The sequence below is a fragment of the Syngnathus scovelli genome, chromosome 4 (genome assembly GCF_024217435.2).
Source record: "Syngnathus scovelli strain Florida chromosome 4, RoL_Ssco_1.2, whole genome shotgun sequence".
In the NCBI taxonomy this organism is placed as follows: Eukaryota; Metazoa; Chordata; class Actinopteri; order Syngnathiformes; family Syngnathidae; genus Syngnathus; species Syngnathus scovelli.
Window position 1 is genome coordinate 23,915,994 of NC_090850.1, and position 19,960 is coordinate 23,935,953.

General features: G+C 56.1%; 2 protein-coding genes across 5 annotated transcripts; both read left to right on the plus strand.

The window, feature by feature from the left end:
- Positions 1 to 73: 73 nt before the first annotated feature.
- On the plus strand, positions 74 to 7,401 carry LOC125967003 (zinc finger protein 585A). The gene is made up of 6 exons (XM_049717656.2): positions 74 to 217; positions 1,063 to 2,056; positions 2,617 to 2,627; positions 3,342 to 4,209; positions 4,636 to 4,721; positions 5,995 to 7,401. The coding sequence occupies exons 1-6, from the start codon at positions 160 to 162 to the stop codon at positions 7,137 to 7,139; spliced, it is 3,162 nt and encodes a 1,053-aa protein (XP_049573613.2). The 5' UTR covers positions 74 to 159; the 3' UTR covers positions 7,140 to 7,401.
- Positions 7,402 to 7,557: 156 nt separating this feature from the next.
- LOC125966954 (transient receptor potential cation channel subfamily M member 1) lies at positions 7,558 to 19,828 on the plus strand. 4 transcript variants are annotated; one of them, XM_049717561.1, is made up of 28 exons: positions 7,558 to 8,394; positions 9,824 to 9,900; positions 10,380 to 10,578; positions 10,714 to 10,927; positions 11,148 to 11,272; positions 11,807 to 11,978; positions 12,053 to 12,227; positions 12,332 to 12,455; positions 12,717 to 12,789; positions 12,860 to 12,960; positions 13,173 to 13,334; positions 13,414 to 13,548; positions 13,757 to 13,807; positions 13,912 to 14,052; positions 14,258 to 14,287; positions 14,364 to 14,656; positions 15,068 to 15,296; positions 15,446 to 15,577; positions 15,643 to 15,792; positions 15,932 to 16,060; positions 16,151 to 16,402; positions 16,607 to 16,799; positions 17,271 to 17,291; positions 17,371 to 17,515; positions 17,604 to 17,818; positions 18,273 to 18,405; positions 18,483 to 18,781; positions 19,185 to 19,828. In XM_049717561.1, the coding sequence occupies exons 1-28, from the start codon at positions 8,311 to 8,313 to the stop codon at positions 19,406 to 19,408; spliced, it is 4,278 nt and encodes a 1,425-aa protein (XP_049573518.1). In that variant the 5' UTR covers positions 7,558 to 8,310; the 3' UTR covers positions 19,409 to 19,828. The 4 variants fall into 4 exon arrangements, with proteins under 4 accessions (XP_049573518.1, XP_049573519.1, XP_068506643.1 ...); XM_049717562.1 differs by having other exon boundaries at positions 16,607 to 16,781; XM_068650542.1 differs by having other exon boundaries at positions 17,271 to 17,554; positions 17,641 to 17,818.
- The last annotated feature ends 132 nt before the right edge of the window (positions 19,829 to 19,960 follow it).

Below are 19,960 nucleotides of genomic sequence, written 5' to 3' on the forward strand. Positions count from 1 at the left end.
AATCGAACGCACCCGTCCGTCCCCGGGAAAGGTGGAATGGTTGCAAACGATCTTGAACGTTTCAGGGAATCAACTCCGGTTTCGGTCGAAAGCCCAGCTGTAAGCTAGCTCTCAAATGTTTCCGGAATTGTCTTTCCCATCTGCGACAGGGGCTGAAATATGACTTTGGAGAGAGACGTTGACAATATGGTTGAATTTCCAGTTCTTCACACTTCAGGTTGGATTCGCCGTTATTTCGTTCCGTTTTGTTTGACTTTATTCCGCGTTAGTTTATTTGCGGTTAGTTCACTTTGATTTAACATACTCTGCACAATGTTATTTTCGTTCTTAATTCTGCTTGATTTCATTAGTAGCAATGAATTTACTTGACTTGATTTCGCTTTTGTACCTATTTGGTTTATTTGTCTTCCTCGTTGCTTTCATTTTGCTCTTGATTTTCATCTCGGCGTCATCGTGATCAGCCAAGTGATGATGCCAAGCCAAGTCTGTCCGCTTGGTGGCAGCATGGTGACTTCGCGGACGCCGGCTGTCATTCCAGCTAAACGAATAAGAAAGGCCCGAGCGAAGAGCTGGCTGATGTCCGCGGCGGTCAAATGCTTTCCCCTTTGTTGGGGGCGAACATTTTTCCTTGCGTGTAAAATAGAGACAAGTCAACTATGACGTTTTGTTAGTGGGCCCGGTAGCTTCTCCGAATGCATTAGCTAGTCAGCGCCGTGACGTCGCATCGAAAGTTAGCATTGAACGCTAATCTGCGAGCTAACGATGAGCCCTAGTAGCGACAACAAAAGTCTTCGGATTGCGTGCAAAAACGGGCGAGCGACTACGCCATAAAGAAGGACGGACTTGGTGTAGTGTTGCGAAGGGCGAGCGTCGGCTAATTACGACGAGCAACTCTTTGGGGCGACTTGCTTGGTCCCCCGATGGACGCGCACTCGCACACACAAGGTTGCTTGCGGTCAAATCTTCCATTCACTCTGCACTTTAAAAAATACTTGAGGCCGTAGTCCTCTTTCTCTGCTTATTCCTCATAGTGTGACGTTTGCCTTCTTTTGCGTCCTACAGACGTGCCTTCAGAAGAGAGTCAGGAGTGCCTCTGCAGCGTGAAGGAGCCAGCACCCCCTTGCCTCAAAGAGGAACAGGAGGATTTGGATGTGAGTCAGGAGCGAGGAGAGCATCTCCAGGGACTGTGTGGTGAGGAGGAGGTGGCCCCCATCTGCCAGCTGCCAGTGATTCGAGTCATCGTGAAGGGCGAAGACGGTGACAGCGGAGCTCCGTCGTCTCAGCCCGGGCGCAAGCCGAGTGGCTCGGAAGCCAGCGGCCACCCAACTCCTCCGTCGGCCGACGACGACAAGGAGGGTCGTCGGGGACGCCAGAAGCACGACAAACGCTTCACGTGTCGCGAGTGCGCCAAAGCTTTCGGCAGCGAGTGTCATCTGAAAACGCACGTGATGATCCACACGGGGGAGAAAGCCTTCATTTGCTCCATTTGCGGCGCCGGCTTCTCCCTGAAAGGCACTCTGATGATCCACACGAGGACGCACACGGGCGAGAAACCCTTCCCGTGCTCCGTGTGTGGTGAGAAATTCTCGCAGAAGGTCAACTTGACCAAGCACGTGAGGACGCACACTGGGGAGAAACCTTTCCCCTGCTCCATCTGCAGCGAGAGGTTCTCCCAGCAGGGCAACTTGATGATCCATATGAGGTGGCACACAGGGGAGAAACCCTTTCACTGCCCAGTTTGCGGCGAACGCTTTTCGCAAAAGGGCAATCTGATGATCCACACGAGGACGCACACGGGAGAAAAGCCGTATCCCTGCTCCGTGTGCGGCCGAACCTTCTCCCGCAAAGATGTTTTGTCCAAACATAACAGGACGCACACGGGTGAGAAACCCTTCGCTTGTTCCGTTTGCGGCGAGAGATTTGCGCAGGGTGGCAACTTGAAGACGCACGTGAGGACACACACAGGAGAAAAACCTTACAGCTGTCACCTGTGTCACGTCAAATTTGCGTACAAGTATCAGCTCAACAAACACAAGTGCGTCTCGGATGGCGCCCGGTGATTTTTCAATCAGCGTTTTCCTCCACCGACGCACTCGTCTTACTGCCTGGCGAGTCATGTGATCCGAAGAAGCAACGGCCCTCCCTCCTTCCTTTTTTCCTTCCTTCCTTCCCTCCCTCCTTCCGTCGGACAACACATCAAAAATATGATCGTGATAATCGTACAAATAAAGCCGTTTTGTGACGTAGTAAATGGTCAAGTTCATGTGATGTAGTAAGTTTAAAGGTGCTTCCACTTGATGGCAGAATTGTGCCGCCACGGATACAGGTTGTCACCGCCTTCCCCCGAAGAAGAAAAGAAAAGGCGGAAGTAAGCCACACGTCGCCGAGCGGAGCCCGACCACTCCTCCACGCACTTTATTAACGCTTTCAAATCCAAGCTAGGGATTTTTGTTGTTTTTATCGACAGTAGAAGGCGTCAATCCCATTGAGACCTTTACTCCACTCTCGCGCAACGAAGCGTCTCTGTTTAGCTTAGCTCGTTAGCTTGCAAACAAAAAGCCGCAGAAGTTAGCAACATGCTAAGGTGGCTTGAGCCTCGAGTGTTTGTCTTTTGAGGGAAAACATTGGTAGAAAAATGAAGAAAAGAACATCTTAGTAGTATTGTCAAAAGCAGCAACAACAACGGAGAACGAGAAGGAACGAAAGAATGACAATCGGCGACTGGACGCTCCAATGGATTCTCACGCCGCAGCAGGTTGGTCCTCTGAACATAACTGGAAAATATCAGTCCTTCATTGAACCAGAAAGTGAACCCAACCGAGGTTTCTCTACGTTAGGGTGTTCTGTCCTTTCTAACAATACAAAACAGCAACAACAACAATCAGACTAGGAATAGAATCAATTGGACCAAGAATGGAGGGCTGGCTCCCTCGGATCGTCGACGGCGCAAGCCAATGTGCAAGCAGTGGGGCGAATTGAACACGCAAGCAGAGGGGCGAATTGAACGTGCGAGCGACCGACCGAGCGAGCGAGCGAGCTGCTTCTTGCACCAGCCTCATTTTGCACGGACGTCAGAAGAATCAAGAGAGCGAAATCAAATAGATTAGACAAAAGAAGGTTCAAAAATGATTGGGAAAAACACAAGAAGCATTTTTTCTTGGGAGGGGGGATAAGGTTGGAAAGAATAAAATAGAAAATACAAAAGTATGAGAAAAAAAAAGAAGATTGTTTCTAAAGGAATTGATTATTGAATGATATTTTCATTCATTAGAATACATCGTTGCAGTCAGGCATCAAATGGCAAAACATGACAGACTGGTCTTCCTTCCGGTGTCTCGCAGGTGTTCAGCCGAGAGAGAAGCTCTCGGGCGTGACATGCGAAGCTTTGGAGCCCCAAGACGAGGCGCTGTGGTCGCCCTGCCTCAAAGGGGAGGCATGCCCCTTCATCAAGAAGGAGGAGGAGGAGGAGGAGGGGACCGGCTCCCCCAGCATCAAGGAGGAAGAGCAAGAAGTCCGCATCAGCCAGGAAGCTGACCAAGCCGGCAAGAATACAGTCGCCGCGGTGAAGAGCGAAGGCGGCAAGGAGAAGCCCACGGCGCCGTTCGCAGACACGTCCTCGCCATCGCGCCGCTCTCCAGACGAGGACCGCCCCAGAGGAGGCTCCAGGACCTCCAAAGCCTTCAGGTGCCCTCAGTGCGCCAAAACGTTTGGTAGCAAGAGCAACCTGAAGCGCCACATGGGCTGCCACACGGGAGAAAAACTGTTTGGCTGCTCAGCGTGCGGCAAGCGTTTCTCTCAGAAGGGAATCTTGATGCGGCACGCCCGCACGCACACGGGAGAGAAACCTTTCAGCTGCCCCTTCTGCGCCAAACGCTTCTCCTTGAAGGGAAACCTGCTGACTCACACCCGCATCCACACCGGCGAGAAACCCTTCTCTTGTTCGGCGTGCGGCGCCAGCTTCACCGTGGGCTCGGCGTTGGTGCAGCATGCGAGGACGCACACCGGAGAGAGACCCTTTGCCTGCTCCTTCTGCAGTAAATCCTTCTCTCAGAAAGTCACCTTGATGACCCACTTGAGAAGACACACGGGGGAGAAGGTGTTCCGATGCCACGCGTGCGACCGCGCCTTCGCTTACAAGTACCAGCTGGGCAGGCACCCGTGCGGCGGCGGCGGCAAGAGCGCCGACATTCCGACTTTGAACCGTAGCTAGCCAACCAACCTCGCCGGAGCTCCTTTCGGTTGCCGTTATTTGGCCCACTTTGGCGAACGGACACGGAAAACACCTGTGGGCGGACATTTTCAAGGGGGGGGGGACAAACATTTGCCCCGACAATGTTCAAGCCTCTCTGATGAATGTCGGTCGCCTTTGTGGACTCCCTGAAATGACACAAGTTCGCTACCATCCCAGTTTAGATGACAAAGGATGAAGCGAGTGAAACATTTCTACTTGTTTAATTCAAGTGCATAAATACAGCATTTATAGACCAACCTGCTGTGTAAGAATCCATGTGAGCTTGCAGTTGATGTCTTCTTCTTTAATTCCCCAAAGTTCCTCGCGGTGCTCGGCGACCGTGCTTTCCGCACACGACATTTTCCACACGATAGCCTAACTTCCTCCTCTCTCCTCTTTGTTAGCGGCTACCGAGCTAAGCGAAAGCGAGGTGCAGAAGCTTCAACGCGCGTGGAGGAGACGTTTGGAGCGAGCAACTGCAATGTCACGGGCAACCTGATGCCAAAAGAGCCATCACCATGGAGTCACACTGAGCAGGGAACACCGGTTAGCCGAGCGCTGCGGGCCTGACGTCGATGGCAATTCCTGGCCTCATATTCTTTCCCTATGTCAGACTTTGTGTTGTTTGCTCGGATCTGCACTTCTTTGATGGGATGCTAAATGGATGCTGATGGCGCGCTTGCGACCGCACCGGTTATAACGCACGTTGCCTCACAGTCGGTCCTGAAGTGTAGGGGTCCTGCATGGTGGGTTTCCTTCCTTGTATTGTAGGCCAATTGACCGCTCGCTCTATCTCGACCAGATGTTAATATCAATGTGGAAAAATATACTATTCGTTTTAATAATATAGTGTTTACATAACAAAAACCAAAACCAATTTCCTTTGTCTTTTGACCCTCGTGCTTTGCCTTACTGCCGTCCAAGATGGCGGCCAGCGTGCATGCGCAGTGATCATTTAAACGAAAGCGCAGTGAACGTTGCCGCTCCTCGATTGGGGCCGATCGCCCGCGTCTAAATGTTTGATCGGTTTCACCTTTTGCTGCAAATTTTTTTGACTTTCACCAAGTGATCGTTGCTGCCATCGAAGGTGGACAGAACATCGCAGTTTATTACAAGGTCTTCTCTGTGTGTTTTGACGCCTATCTATCTATCAATCTATCCGGCCGACCGGCCAGCTAGCTTAGCTTGTTAGCTGCCGGTGGCCGGCGGGCCAGCCAACAAAGTGGCCCGGATAGGGGGAGCAGAAGCCCCCCCCCACCCCCCACCCCCCATGGAAACGAACACAGCAGGTGGGTTTAATTCGCCAACATCTTTTTGTCCATGAATCCGCCTGTGTCGTCTGAGAATTTCAGTTCACTGAATTGATTCTTTCCTTTGACTTGCATGCATTTTGCCCCGCCAACGTCCCCAGAACATGTCACCTTCAATGACAATGCCCCCCCCCCCCGACCTGGCGAGATCGCCCCACACACACACACGCACACAAAAAACCGAACGGAAAACCTCACTTTCCACCAGGAGGGGGTGCTAACTTCATGATTTTAATTTTTTCCTTGTCAAATTTCTGCTAAACACTGTCCATTTCTTCGTAATATCATGAAATTGAATGGCGTCAACGATGAGTGCTTTTTGAATTTTTGGATACAGCTACTGTAGAAAAAGCCCTCGTTTGGTCCCAGAAATGTCTTTATCGACCTTCTCATGCTTCCCAAGTGTCTTGGCTGCTACTTGTGTTAAGGTGTGCCACAATTGTCCTTTTGCAGATGTCCAGCGGTGGCAGCGGCAGCGGGCGCCGCCTCATAGCCCCGGAGGTCTGCCCGCTCAGGAACAGGACGAGGAGCAGCCGGTGCCCCGCCGCTTTAAAGACGAAGAGGAAGAAGTGGACGTGAGCCGGCAGGTGCAGCGTGCGCAAGGTGCGGACGGCCAGGAGCGGGCGGACACGTGCGACTTCCCGGTGATTCGCGTGGTGGTGAAGAGCGAAGACGAAGACGGCGTCCAAACGGAGCCGGCGCGAGCGCAAAGCTCTCAAGGCGACTCGCCAAATCAGCCAGGCGGCTGGCAATGTCCCCGATGCGACCAAAGGTTCGCCCTCGAGTCGGACTTGAAGACGCACGTCACGCAAAGTCACACGCGAGCGAAACCGTTTGGCTGCTCGTTGTGCGCCAAAAGCTTCACTCAAAGGGGCACCTTGACCATCCACATGAGGAAGCACACCGGGGAAAAGCCTTATCCGTGCCCGGCGTGCGACATGACTTTCCGAGATCGCTCCACCATGGTCAAACACACGCAAACGCACACGGGGGAAAAAGCCTTTGCGTGCGCCGTTTGCGCTCAAAGCTTTGCCAGAAAGAGTAATTTGAAGGAGCACGCCAAAACGCACAGCGGCGAGAAACCTTTTGCCTGCTCCATCTGCGCAAAAGGCTTTGCCAAAAATATCAATTTGAAAGCCCACATGCGGATCCACAGCGGAGAGAAACCCTTCTCGTGCTCGCTGTGCGACATGACCTTTCGCTTTCGCTCGTCATTGATCCCGCACATGAGGACGCACACCGGCGACAACTTCACGTGCTCCTTCTGCGGCAAAATCTTCTCCAGGATGATGAGTTTGATGGAGCACACCCGAATTCACACGGGAGAGAAGCCTTTCTCCTGTTCCGTCTGCAACATGACCTTTCGGCTGCAGTCCACCATCGCCAACCACATGAAAACGCACAGCGGAGAGAAACCTTTTGCATGCTCCGTGTGCAACTCCCGCTTTACGCTTCAAGCCACCATGTTGAGACACATGCGAACGCACACTGGGGAGAAACCCTTCTGTTGCCACCTGTGCGGAGACAACTTTGCTTACAAGTACCAGCTCAACAAGCACAAGTGTGTCGCCGGGGAGGGCAGCGGTGGCTCCGTTTGACTCCAGCGCCAAATGGTGGCTGGCGCTGCCTATTTGGCGCTGCCCATTTGGCGCTGCCCATTTGGCGCTGCCCATTTGGCGCTGCCCATTTGGCGCTGCCTTGTGCCGGCCCCAGGCGTTCTGTCCATCCCATCGGAAGCAAACCTGATGCACCGGCGACTGCGAAGGCCTACCGCTCTGACACACACACACGCACACACCTGTGAAATAACACGTTTGCTGGTGTTCTGAATAAATAAATAGTGACACGCGTTTATGGGAAGACAGAGCTCACGGCAAAGTGATCCTTTGCAACGCTTTCCTCAAGCGCAGCAGCTGCCACTTTAAAGTCGCTCCCAGAACAAAACAGCATAGTTATGCTTGGGATGCAATCAGTTTGATGATGCAACGTTTCCAGACATTCGCCACATGCAGCGTTTTATGCAGCGCTTCAACCAATCCCTTAGCAAACCCAATTGCCACAGAGCATCTCGCGAGCAGTCTGTATGGAACCTGATCTTTTTTTTGGACGGCAGCTTTCAGACTTGCGTAGCAACGGCCAATTTGGGTCGTGCAGTACGATGCAAATGCGGGCAGGATTAAAGTCATTTATTTAGACATCACTTTCCTCCACTTACAGAATGAGTGGATGGAAGAATAAAAAACGGAAACATATCTCCCACAGTTGTGTTTTAAGACGTGACAAATTTGAACATTGGCAAATAGTGGTGTCAAAAGTAGCCAATTAAATGTGCCTGATAGTGAGGATACATTCCATGGCAGGCTGTCCAAGACATTGCTGCACCCCCTATTTATTTGGGAAGGTCACGGAGACAAGCAACTCATCCTGGTTCTTCTAACCACCTAAGCTACATCAAGACAAATGCAGAAGATGGCCCAACATTTCTTTCATGACAAATTCGGCGGGGCAGGGCGGGGCTGCTGCCTTTGTTGGCCTTTTGTGCTTCCAAAGTGGATTTTCCAGCCATCAGCGTTTATGAAATCTCCGTCGTGCATTAAAGACAACTAAGCGGGATTACCCAGTCCGCTCGCTCGCCCGCCCGCCCGGTCAGCCCGCACGCACGCACGCACGCACGCACGCGCTCGTACGTAGGCGATGCGGCTTTTGACAGAGGCGCCCTGAACGGCGAGAGGCGACCAAGCCTAGGGACGCCGTCCTCAAGACGCGACCATGGACGGCAGAGGCAGACGAGGAACCGACGGCTCCTTCAAGCGCTCGTCCGTGAAACGCAGCGCCTCGTCCGGATCGCAGAGAGTAAGTCCAACTTTTTCAAGCGCGCGGCTGGGCTTCAGAGACGTCTCTGGAGACAACGGCACGATGTCGCCACGGCGGCAAGGTGGGCGGCGTCCTCCCTACCTGACCTTTCCGTCCCTGACCCAGGCGCAAGCGGCCAAACAGGGAGAGACAGAGAGAGACAGAGAGAGAGAGAGAGAGAGAGAGACATCCAAACAAACGGCCGTGGCACGGCGTTGCGGTCAGTCTGTGTGGCTTGTGTTTTTTCTTTGTTTGAGGCGTTTGGCTGGGCGAGGCTCATGTCGGGACGGTGGACCATGGCCATGCAGGCACCTTACCTTTGGACACAAGTTGACATCTTCAGAGACTTGGAGAACCTTTGTTGACAACTTGTGGTGCGTAAGCGGAAAGTTGCGAGCGAGCCAGAGAGGCCATGAGCGAGCGAGCGAGCGATCCTCGGCGGCGGCCACGTCTTCAGACATAACTCAGCCCTGTCCGCCGAGGCAAGGCTTGCTTTGCACGTGGTGAACTTTGGTATCATCCTCGCTCAGCCACAACTGAAAGCTGTACGGCATTTGTCCAAGTCACAATGCTGGACAGGACCAAAAAAGTTTGTCTTTGATTGACACTGGCTGTGCAAAATACGCTCAAGCTGCACACTTTGTCCTGCGTCAAGCTACTCATAAATACATGTGGAGATATAGGTAGAGAAAGATGATGACAATGTCACCATGGCTTAAGTTAGGTTCATGTAATCCTCCATTATGTAGAGTGCCATGGCGCGCGGGCACGTGTGTTTGTGTGTGTGTGTGTGTGTGTGAGAGAGAGAGAGAGAGAGCACAATGAAACATGATCACCGTCATTTAAAAGCTGAGCAGGATTATTTATTTTTCATGGTTATTGTGTATAAGAGGATTGGAACCATCAAGAAATGGAAAGCTTCACTCTCACAATAATTAGTGCGATTCTTTTGCATGCAAGCTCGCGCGCCATGAATGAGGTTAATGAACAACATTTTGATCTGTTTTATTTTACAAACAAACAAACAAACAAACAACTTTTGGGGTTGTTGGATTTACTGCAACAAAGTGGTGAAATGCACTGAAAGATGCACGAACTGGACCCGTGTTGAGAGGGGCGTGGCTTTGGTCTCTGCGTTGCCTTTGCACCCAAATAAGCCGCCACGCATGCGGCCAATATCGATCTGTCCTTTCGTCAGCATGTCGGTGCTGCGCTAACATGCGTACGCACGCCTAAGTCAAAGGCCGTCCGTCCGTCCGTCCGTCCGACTATCGGACCCCTCCCGCAGGAAGCTAGCAAGCTTTGCATGGTGGCCGCTCGACCAAATCGCTCGACAAATGTTCCATATGTAAATAACGCTCACTGTCAGAACTAACAGCGTCATCCATTGATTGCACTGTGAGAATGAATGCCTTGCATCTCGTTTCAGGTGCACAGAGCTTGGATCGAGAAAACCTTCCAGAAGAGAGACTGCGTGCACATCGTTCCAGGAAAAGATAGCAGCAGGTGCGCGCGCGCGCGCACGCGCACAACATCCATAAAAAGTGGACGGAGACGTGACTTTTGAGTCTGTCTGCATGGCGTTCAGATGTGGTCACCATACCTTCGTCTCAGCTTTGAGGTCAACGGGAACGCGGCGTTTGGGGGCTACGGACAAGCCCAATCGAGGCAGGCGCGGCCGGCTGGCCGGCCGGCCATGCACCAGACTCGGAACCCTTCCTTCCTTCCTTCCTTCCTTCCTTCCTTCCTTCCTTCCTTCCTTCCTTCCTTCCTTCCTTCCTTCCTTCCTTCCTTCCTTCCTTCCTTCCTTCCGTGTCGCCCGCCCGCTGGCGGCGGCAAGACTCTTCCCATGCAACACAACGAGTTGACGGCCATTCAGCCCAATGCCCAATCACTCGGGGCGTGTTTTCGTAACTTTAGCTTTGCGGTTCGGACAAAGACAGGACGCACGCCATGCGACCGTGCGCCCTCCGTTCTCTCGGCAGGTGCGGCTGCGGCCAGGCGGTGACGCAGCACTCGCTGGGGGGGCGCGAGGAAGAGGCGGCGGAGGGCGGCGGGCCCCTGCCGCGATTGGAGCTCCGAGCGCCGGAGCGCTGGAGTCCGCTCAAACACACCCGGGCCGCCCCCACCGACGCGTACGGCGTGCTTGAGTTCCAGGAGGGAGGACACGTCAACAAGGCCATGGTATACCCAGCAGCGCTGCGCTGCGCTGCCTAATGCTCCATTGTCCGTGTTTGGCCTCCCATTGACCGGCGACGCTTTTTGTTTTGTTTTGTTTTGCGTGCGTGCACCTGTCCGCCCCCCCCCCCCCCCCCCCAGTACATCCGCGTGTCGTTCGACTCCAAGCCCGAGTGCCTGCTGCAGCTAATGGTGAAGGAGTGGTCGCTGGAGCTGCCCACGCTGCTCATCTCGGTCCACGGCGGCCTGCAGAACTTCGAGGTGCCCCCCAAGCTGCGGCAGGTCTTCGGACGAGGCCTCATCAAAGCCGCCGTCACCACCGGGGCCTGGATCTTCACCGGAGGCGTCAGCACTGGTACGCAAAGGGGGCGCCAACCAGGATGGAGATATTTTCTCCAAATGTAACATGGTATTTCATTGTTGGATTTTGCAATTGAACTCTTTGGATTAGCTCCAGCAAATGGACAGTATATTTCCCCAAAACGCCTTGAGAAACAAAATCATCTGGCAGCATGAACAACCTCCAAGTTTGAGCATTATTTAGTGATTTACTTTCTCTTATGACTTGGCGCCAGGCGTGATCCGCCACGTGGGCGACGCCCTGAAGGATCACTCGTCCAAGTCTCGGGGCAAAGTGTGCGCCGTGGGCATCGCGCCGTGGGGCATCGTGGACAACAAGGACGACCTCCTGGGCAGAGACGTGAGCCCGCCGCCGCCGCTGCCGCTGCGCACCTTCATCCAAGCGGGCATCTGTCCTTTCTATTCCCAAGTCATCCGCTCGTTTTCATCAGTGCTCAAATTGAATTCAATTGAGTGCAATTCATTTCACGTCTTTGACGCCGCGCAGTTTGCAATTTTTGCAAGCATCTCTTGTCGGATCAGCCAACAAAAGGATTCTTTTCTTCCTCAATTGCTCCAATGTTTTCATTTGCAGCGACCAACTTGGTTTTATGAAGGGACCCAAAGCGTCATTTCATTCATTGCGCATGCGCGCGTACGGTTGTAAACCAAACCATCGGTGATGTCAACGAAACGCCTTCATGCGCTCCCTCCGTCTGTGTCCACCCTGCCTGCGTGGCTGCCTGCCTGCCTGCCTGCCTGCCTGCCTGCCTGCCTGCCTGCCTGCCTGCCTGCGTGGCTGCCTGCCTGCGTGGCTGCCTGCCTGCCTGCCTGCCTGCCTGCCTGCCTGCCTGCCTGCCCGCCCGCCCGCCCGCCCGCCCGCCTGCCTGCACAGGTGTCGCGTCCATGCGGGACACTGGGCAACCCGCTGAGCAAGCTGGCCACACTCAACGCCAGCCACTCGCACTTCATCCTGGCCGACGACGGCACCGCCGGCAAGTACGGCGCCGAGGTGCGACTCCGCCGCCAGCTGGAGAAGCACGTGGCGCTGCAGAAGATCAACACGCGTGAGTGCCCGGCCAGCCCTCCCCGCCGGCGACACCATTCAAAGAGCGAATGACGAGCCCCGCCCTCCGCGCAGGTCTGGGTCAAGGCGTCCCCGTGGTGTGCCTGATCCTGGAGGGCGGGCCTAACATCATCTCGGTGGTCCTGGACAGCTTGCGGGAGGACCCGCCCGTCCCCGTGGTGGTGTGCGACGGCAGCGGGCGAGCCTCCGACATCATCTCCTTTGCGCACAGATACTGCCACCCCGACGGGTGAGCGGCGGCCTTTCCGCGCTGGCTCTTCCGTGGAGCGCCATCTTGTGGCACGGCTGTGACTTGTGGCTGGCTGGCTGGCTGGCTGGCTGGCTGCCTTTCAGGTCGCTGAGCGAGGGCGTGAAGGAGCAGCTGCTGGTCACCATTCAGAAGACGTTCAACTACGGCCGCAGCCAAGCGCAGCAGATCTTCCTCATGGTCATGGAGTGCATGAAGAAGAAAGCTCTGGTGGCTAGCGCGCACCGCATTGCACGAGTTCAGATTTTTTTTGGGGGGGGCGGCGGGTACGAAAAGTGTTTTGCAAAAGGGGACCAAATTTAGTGGCGACAAAATGGAGGAACAGGTAGGCAACGGAGGCCAAACAGTTCCATCGCTAACATTGGCCTAGCGTTCCACCCGCTGGCCAACCGGCGGGCGGGCGGGCGGTGCATGCAGTCCAGCGAGCGGGCAGGAAGCTGCATGCGAGCATCATTCGCCGTCTCCTTTCAGATCACCGTCTTCCGGATGGGCGGCGAAGGCCAGCAGGACATCGAGATGTCCATCCTCACGGCGCTTCTCAAAGGTCAAACTTTGGCATGTCTGCGTCACGGCCAGCGACTGAGGTGCGCGTGTGTGTGTGTGTGTGTGTGCAGGCACAAACGCCTCGGCGTGCGACCAGTTGAGCTTGGCCTTGGCGTGGAATCGCGTGGACATCGCCCGCAGTCAGATCTTTGTGCACGGACACCACTGGCCCGTGAGCGCGCCCGCATGCACGCCTGCACGCACGCACGCACGCCTGCACGCACGCCTGCACGCACGCCTGCACGCACGCCTGCACGCACGCACGCCTGCACGCACGCCTGCACGCAGCGCTCCACTTCCAGGGCTTGAGCTGAAAATCGAGAGCAATGCTACACTGTGATGATTGTGACCTCGCTGCAGACTTGACTTGTGTTTTGCGTGCAGCCGGTCACCTCCAGCGAGCGTCCCAAAAGCCCGGCGGCTGCGGCGGCCCAGCGCGCCGCGGCGGCCAAAGGGAAGGCGCGAGGGAAGAAAGGAAAAGCGGGGAAAGCCAAAGCAGAAGCCCCGGAGGAGACGGACCCCCGGAAGCTAGAGCTGCTCAGCTGGGTAGGCGAGGCAAGCGTGCGTGCGTGCGTGCGTGCGTGCGTGCATGCATGTGGACTCTAGCACTACATGTGCACGGCAGGTCAACTCTCTGGAGCAGGCCATGATGGACGCCTTGGTGTTGGACCGCGTCGACTTTGTCAAACTTCTGATCGAGAACGGCGTCAACATTCATCGCTTCCTCACCATCCCCCGCCTGGAGGAGCTCTACAACACGGTGGCGCACGCACGCATGCACGCACGCACGCGGGCACACATCACGCGCGAATTGCCAAATCGGGCTTCAGAAAATCCAGCTGGGGCGGGCCCTCGTCGTCACGCGACGCGCGCGCACACGCTCGCGCCGCGGCTTCGCCGACTTGACGTGCTGCTTTCTGTTTGTGGCCCAAATCCGGCTGGTCGGCCGGCCGGCCGGCGCTCCGCAGAAGCTGGGACCGGCCAACACGCTGCACTTTGTGGTCCGAGACGTCAAGAAGGTCGGTGGCCCCCGACCGACGCCATTGGCGACGTCGGCAAACAAACATTGCGCATTCTCTGGAGTTTCTCGGTGGGCCGATGACGAGCCCGACTTTTGTTTCAGGGGAACCTCCCTCCGGACTACCAGATCACCTTGATCGACATCGGATTGGTTCTGGAGTTCCTGATGGGCGGAGCGTATCGCTGCAACTACACCCGCAAGAACTTCAGGGCGCTCTACAACAACTTGTACGGCCTCAAGAGGGTGGGTGAGCCAGCCGGATACAATTTTTGCACCTCTACGATTTCTTTCTCCCGGTGTATTTTGTGCCCGTGTTTGGAGTCGTGCGAGGGACGTTTGTCCCTCCCTTGCCTGTCCGCCTTCCCACGTCAACTTTATTCCCGCAAGCTGTGCCGGCCGGCGCTGGTTTGAGCCGCCGCACCCATGTCCTTGCCGTTTTGCCTTCCAGCCCAAAGCCTTGAAGCTGCTGGGCATGGAGGTAACCGTCCCGGGCCGGCGCCGTCCGAGCGACCGACCGAGAGAAGACCAACGTTGTCTCTGGCCGCCGCCTCCAGGATGACGAGCCTCGTCCCAAGGGCAAGAAGGTCAACAACAAGAAGAAGGAGGAGGAGGTGGACATGGACGCGGACGACCCCGAGCTGAGCCGCTTCCAATACCCCTTCCACGAGCTGATGGTGTGGGCCGTGCTGATGAAGCGCCAGAAGATGGCGCTCTTCCTGTGGCAGCGCGGAGAAGAGGCCATGGCCAAAGCCCTGGTGGCCTGCAAGCTCTACAAGGCCATGGCCCACGAGTCGTCCCAGAGCGAGCTGGTGGACGACATCTACCAGGACCTGGAGAACAACTCCAAGTGAGGTCACGGGGGAGGCTGCGGCGAAGGTCACGGGGGAGGCTGGGGCGAAGGTCACGCGCGAGGCTGGGGCGAAGGTCACGCGGGAGGCTGGGGCGAAGGTCACGCGGGAGGCTGGGGCGAAGGTCACGCGGGAGGCTGGGGCGAAGGTCACGCGGGAGGCTGGGGCGAAGGTCACGCGGGAGGCTGGGGCGAAGGTCACGCGGGAGGCTGGGGCGAAGGTCACGCGGGAGGCTGGGGCGAAGGTCACGCGGGAGGTTGGGGCGGGGCCGCCATCCGCTCCCTCCATTCACTCCCTCCATCCGCTCCCTCCATTCACTCCCTCCATTCGCTCCCTCCATTCGCTCCCTCCATTCGCTCCCTCCATTCGCTCCGTCCCGACCCGCTTTTGTCGCCTTGCGCCCACGGCAGGGACTTTGGGCAGCTGGCCTACGAGCTTCTGGACCAGTCGTACAAACGCGACGAGCAGGTGGCCATGAAGCTGCTGACCTACGAGCTGAAGAATTGGAGCAACTCCACCTGCCTGAAGCTGGCCGTGGCCGCCAAACATCGAGACTTCATTGCGCACACGTGCAGCCAGATGCTGCTGACCGACATGTGGATGGGATGTCTGCGCGTGGGCAAGAGCAACAGCCTCAAGGTAAGTGGCCAGCCAGGCGGGAAGCCAAGCGGGCCGCAAAGTCACGCAGCCGTTCCTTGCGGGGAATCGGCCGTGGGAATCGTGGGAGCTTTCACCAAGGCCGCCGAGCAGCTAACCCCTGGCCGCCGCCGCCGCCATTTTGCGCTCAGGTGATTTTGGGAATCGTCTTCCCTCCCGCCATCCTCCTGCTGGACTTTGGCCTGGGCGACGAGTCTTCCTTCCACTCGTGCAAGGAGAGCGAGGGCGTCGCGAGCAAAGACGACGACAGCAAGTCGGGCAAAGTAGGAGCGCCCCACTCGCCCTTCCCCTCCCCCCACTTTGAGCAAACGCTGAACTTTGGCCGCAGATGGCCGCCGCCGCGTCCACCCCGGACGCCGCCGTGTCCAAGAAAGGAGACGAGGAGGACGGCCGGAAGAAAGGCGGCAGGAGGATTCCCATAGGCAGGAAGATTTACGAGTTCTACAACGCCCCTTTCACCAAGTTCTGGTTCAACACGGCAAGTAACGGCGATCCGTCGTCATGCGCTTCGGCGTTGGTCGGCCCCGCGTCGCGCTCCGTTGCGCTTTGTCTCCTCTCTCCGCTGCGTTTGGACCTCCGAAAAGAGTGAACGCTTGTCCCGTCCCGATGGATTTCAGATCTCGTACCTGGTCTACCTGATGTTGTACAACTACATCATCCTGGTCAAGATGGAGCGCTGGCCCTCCCTCCAGGAGTGGATCGTCATCTCCTACATCATCACGCTCGGCCTGGAGAAGGTCCGCCAGGTACGTAGGATCAAAAACACACGGCGAGAAGGTCCGCCAGGTACGAACAAAAAGGCACGACTCGGCGTTTGGCAACGTGCGCCCGCCCAGATCTTGATGTCGGAGCCGGGCAAGCTGAAGCAGAAGATCAACGTGTGGCTGGAGGACTACTGGAACCTGACGGACCTGGGGGCCATCTGGGTCTTTGTGCTGGGCCTGCTGCTGCGGCTGCACAATGAGCCCTACATGGGCTACGGCCGCGTCATCTACTGCGTGGACATCATCTTCTGGTACATCCGCGTGCTGGACATCTTTGGCGTCAACAAGTACCTGGGGCCCTACGTCATGATGATTGGCAAGATGGTGAGCGGCGGCATCGGCGGCTGACACGAGCTGCTGTCGGTCATGACCCGAACGACCGTGATGTCATTTTCGGTCGACGGCCTGCGGCAAAATGGCCGTCCCCCCCCCCCCCCCGTGAAGACGAAATGACGTGCGCGTGTGTGTGCGTGCGTGCGTGTGTTGCTGCATGCATTGGTCGCTTGTTTGTTTGTTTGCGCACCTCAGATGATCGACATGCTGTACTTTGTGGTGATCATGCTGGTGGTCCTGATGAGCTTCGGCGTGGCCCGCCAAGCCATCCTGCACCCGGACGAGGAGCCCACCTGGCGCCTGGCGCGCAACATCTTCTACATGCCCTACTGGATGATCTACGGCGAGGTGTTTGCCGACTCCATAGACCGTAAGACTAGAATTCATAGTAAGGCTTCCCCTCGGCCCGAGCGCAGCCTTTTGCACCGCCACCTGCAAATATGTCACACGCGCCGATGACGATTGATCGACCCATCGGGACACGGCAGATGCGCGCACGTTGACCAGCATGCGTATGCGACGATACGCCATGAAACACAAAAGCACGCGCTAACCCACGCAATCAAGTTTTAGTCATACGCAAAAGCACGCTCACACACAAGAACACACACACTCACATGTGCAAACATAAATTTACTCGCATTTGAGAAACACACACACACACACACCCGCAAAGAGTTGGAATGTTGTTGTTTTTTGCCGAAATTGAGCCTCCAACGCTGCAGGGGGCAGCAGCAGCACGTTTCACCGAAGACGCGTGACACATTTTGCTGTGTTGTTGCTGTGGATTTGGTTTCCTCTTTTGTAAGACTGACAGCCCTTTTCCTCTTTTGCTTCTCATCCCTTTTTGGATGTTCAGTTTACGCCATGGAGATCAATCGTAAGCAACGACAATCAATCATCAATAATGAATACCACAGTCAAAAGAAGATTGTCACGCACGCCTGCCTATGCGCCAGCTCCGTGCGGGGACAACTTGTACGACGAGGACGGCAAGAAGCTTCCTCCGTGTATTCCCGGAGCCTGGCTGACGCCGGCCATCATGGCCTGCTACCTGCTGGTGGCCAACATCCTGCTGGTCAACCTTCTCATCGCTGTCTTCAAGTCAGTACGCGCCGGCCGCAATTATGTACAGTACAGACGGTACGCTCATTTGACATTGTCACGTCGACGCGCCGCGTCGCCCCGGCAGCAACACCTTCTTCGAGGTCAAGTCCATCTCTAACCAGGTGTGGAAGTTCCAGCGCTACCAGCTGATCATGACCTTCCACGACCGGCCCATCCTGCCCCCGCCCCTCATCGTATTCCCTCACGTCTTCATCGTCCTCAAGCGGCTCTGCTGCCGATGCCTGCGCCGTCGGCCGCCGCGACGCGACGCCGACCGGGACGACACCCAGAGACGCCTTCGTAAGAGCTCGACCCTAACCTCCCTCCCTCCCTCCCTTCCGCCACACCCACCAACTCCATTCAGCCAGATGGCCGGTCCAAAGTCGCTTGCCTGAAAGACAAAAATCAAACCGGGAGGGACGACAGGAAGCGGTCGCTTGCAAGAGCGCTCCGACAAAGCCGAATGAGCCGTATTTTGGCCACGTGGCTTAGAATTGCCGAAAACGAAGCTCAGCCGCCCGCCCGCCCGCCCGCCCGCCGCCACCGTGGCTCCGTTCCATCCGGAGGCCGCAAGTGGCTCCGCAAAAAAACGCAGCCACGTGAAAACCGAGTCGAGTCGCGAGAATTTGGCATCGGTCGCGAGCCGTGCCGTTGTTGGATGTAGCTAGGCAAGACTTGTTGTATTTCGACCCCATTCCTTCACCGTGCCGTGCCGTGCCGTCGGTGGCTCACGCTTGTTTTTTTGCTCGCGCAGAGCTTCTGCTGGGCGCAGACGAGTTGAAGAGTCTCCACGAGTTTGAGGAGCAATGCGTGGACGAATACTTCCGAGAAAAGGACGACGAGAAGCAGTCGTCCAACGACGAGAGGATCCGAGTCACTTCGGAGAGGTTCGGGGGGGGGCACGGATGGCGCAACGTGAAGAAGAACGCACGTATGCACGCAGCACCCTTTGTTGTGGTCGCAGAGTGGAGAACATGTCCATGCGCCTGGAGGAGGTGAACGAGCGCGAGCACGCCATGAAGGCGTGCCTGCAGACGGTGGACCTGCGCCTGGCCCAGTTGGAAGAGTTCTCGGCCCGCATGATGACCGCCGTGGAGAAGCTGGCGGGCGTGGAGCCCGACCGCCGCGGGGGAAGCGTCCCGGGCTCCTCGGCCGGCGACGCGTCCCCCCGCCGCCGTTGCGGCAGCTTCGGCAGCGCGGACGACGGCAGCCTCTATCGCTACCGGCTGGAGCACGACCCCGCGAGTCCCGAGAGACGAGTCGGTAGGGGAGGGGGGGACTACAAGGAGGGGTAGGAATGCAAGTCTCACCTCAAGTTGGCCGGCCTATTAGAAGGTCAGAGGCCAGGCCAGGCCAGGCCAGGCCAGGCGTGCCAGTGTTGGGGCCTTGTGTGTGTGTGTGTGTGTGTGTGTTGGCGCTCATGCTTGAGCTTCCAAGTTAAGGGATTCACCCAATGTTAATTTAAAGCACTGGGGCCTCATACACAGGACAGAGGGTCAACCTGGGCTTTGGAGCGAGTGTGGCGCTTCCAAATGAGGCTTTCTCGCCGCCACAGTTGGCTTTCAGGCAACTTACAAGTTAGCCGTTGCAACCGTGTAGCTTCCAAGCCTTCAAATGCGGTGGTGACGACATCGAAGGGAAACCGCCCTCTTTGTGCTGTCTCCAGGCGCTCCGAGCCCAGGGCCTTTGTCCGACGTGGACATCCTGGTTTCGCCGTGCGAGGGCGCCCACGGCGAGGAAGCGGACGACGCCGACGACAGGAAGTTCCCGGCGCTGCGCTCCAAAAGTCTCAACATCAACAAGAAGCCCCTGTCGCCGCGCACGGCTGACACGCCGCGTCCCGCCACCAGCCTGGTCGACCTTGTCCACGTGGGCGCTCCCCTGAGCTAAAAGTAAATAAATATATAGATATATATGTATATACTACTTGACTTTTTTTGTATTCTGACTTGATGTATTTCTATGCCTATACTTGTCTGTCTTCCTGCTTGCACTGACGAGCATTTTTGCAAGTTGTTCTTTCTCTCAGGACTCCGAATCATTTAAAAGGGAAAAAAAGGTGCTTTCCAGAAATTGGAGGCCGGCCCCAGGTCACAAAAGCACCTTGACACCCTCAACGACTTGTCAGACCAACATATCCCGCTCGCTCCGCACTTGCGTCCCCCCCCCAATCGAGCCAACCGCGAGATAAACTCTTCATTCTTTGAATGTCATTTTGAACTTACGATAGAAGAGTAGCTATTTTTGTGAATGGAGTCTTAGTATTGCGGTCTTTGTCAGTATTGACATTAAAAAGCTGGAAAAAAATAAGCGTGTGATTTTGTTTGATGACAATGAACGGCCTATCTATCACTCACGGCCAGTAGATCCATCCATCTATCTGTTTTTAGCATTTGATCCCGATTGATCTAGAATTGTGTGGGGGCGGCACAAACGGTAAGA

Coding starts and splice junctions, on each gene's coding strand:
- LOC125967003 (XM_049717656.2), top strand. CDS start 160: ATGACTTTGGAGAGAGACGTTGACAATATGGTTGAATTTCCAGTTCTT. Junction 218..1,062: donor TCCAGTTCTTCACACTTCAG/GTTGGATTCGCC, acceptor TGCGTCCTACAG/ACGTGCCTTCAGAAGAGAGT. Junction 4,210..4,635: donor CCGACTTTGAACCGTAGCTA/GCCAACCAACCT, acceptor CCTCTTTGTTAG/CGGCTACCGAGCTAAGCGAA.
- LOC125966954 (XM_068650542.1), top strand. CDS start 8,311: ATGGACGGCAGAGGCAGACGAGGAACCGACGGCTCCTTCAAGCGCTCG. Junction 12,790..12,859: donor CCTCACGGCGCTTCTCAAAG/GTCAAACTTTGG, acceptor GTGTGTGTGCAG/GCACAAACGCCTCGGCGTGC. Junction 18,406..18,482: donor ATCCGAGTCACTTCGGAGAG/GTTCGGGGGGGG, acceptor TTGTGGTCGCAG/AGTGGAGAACATGTCCATGC.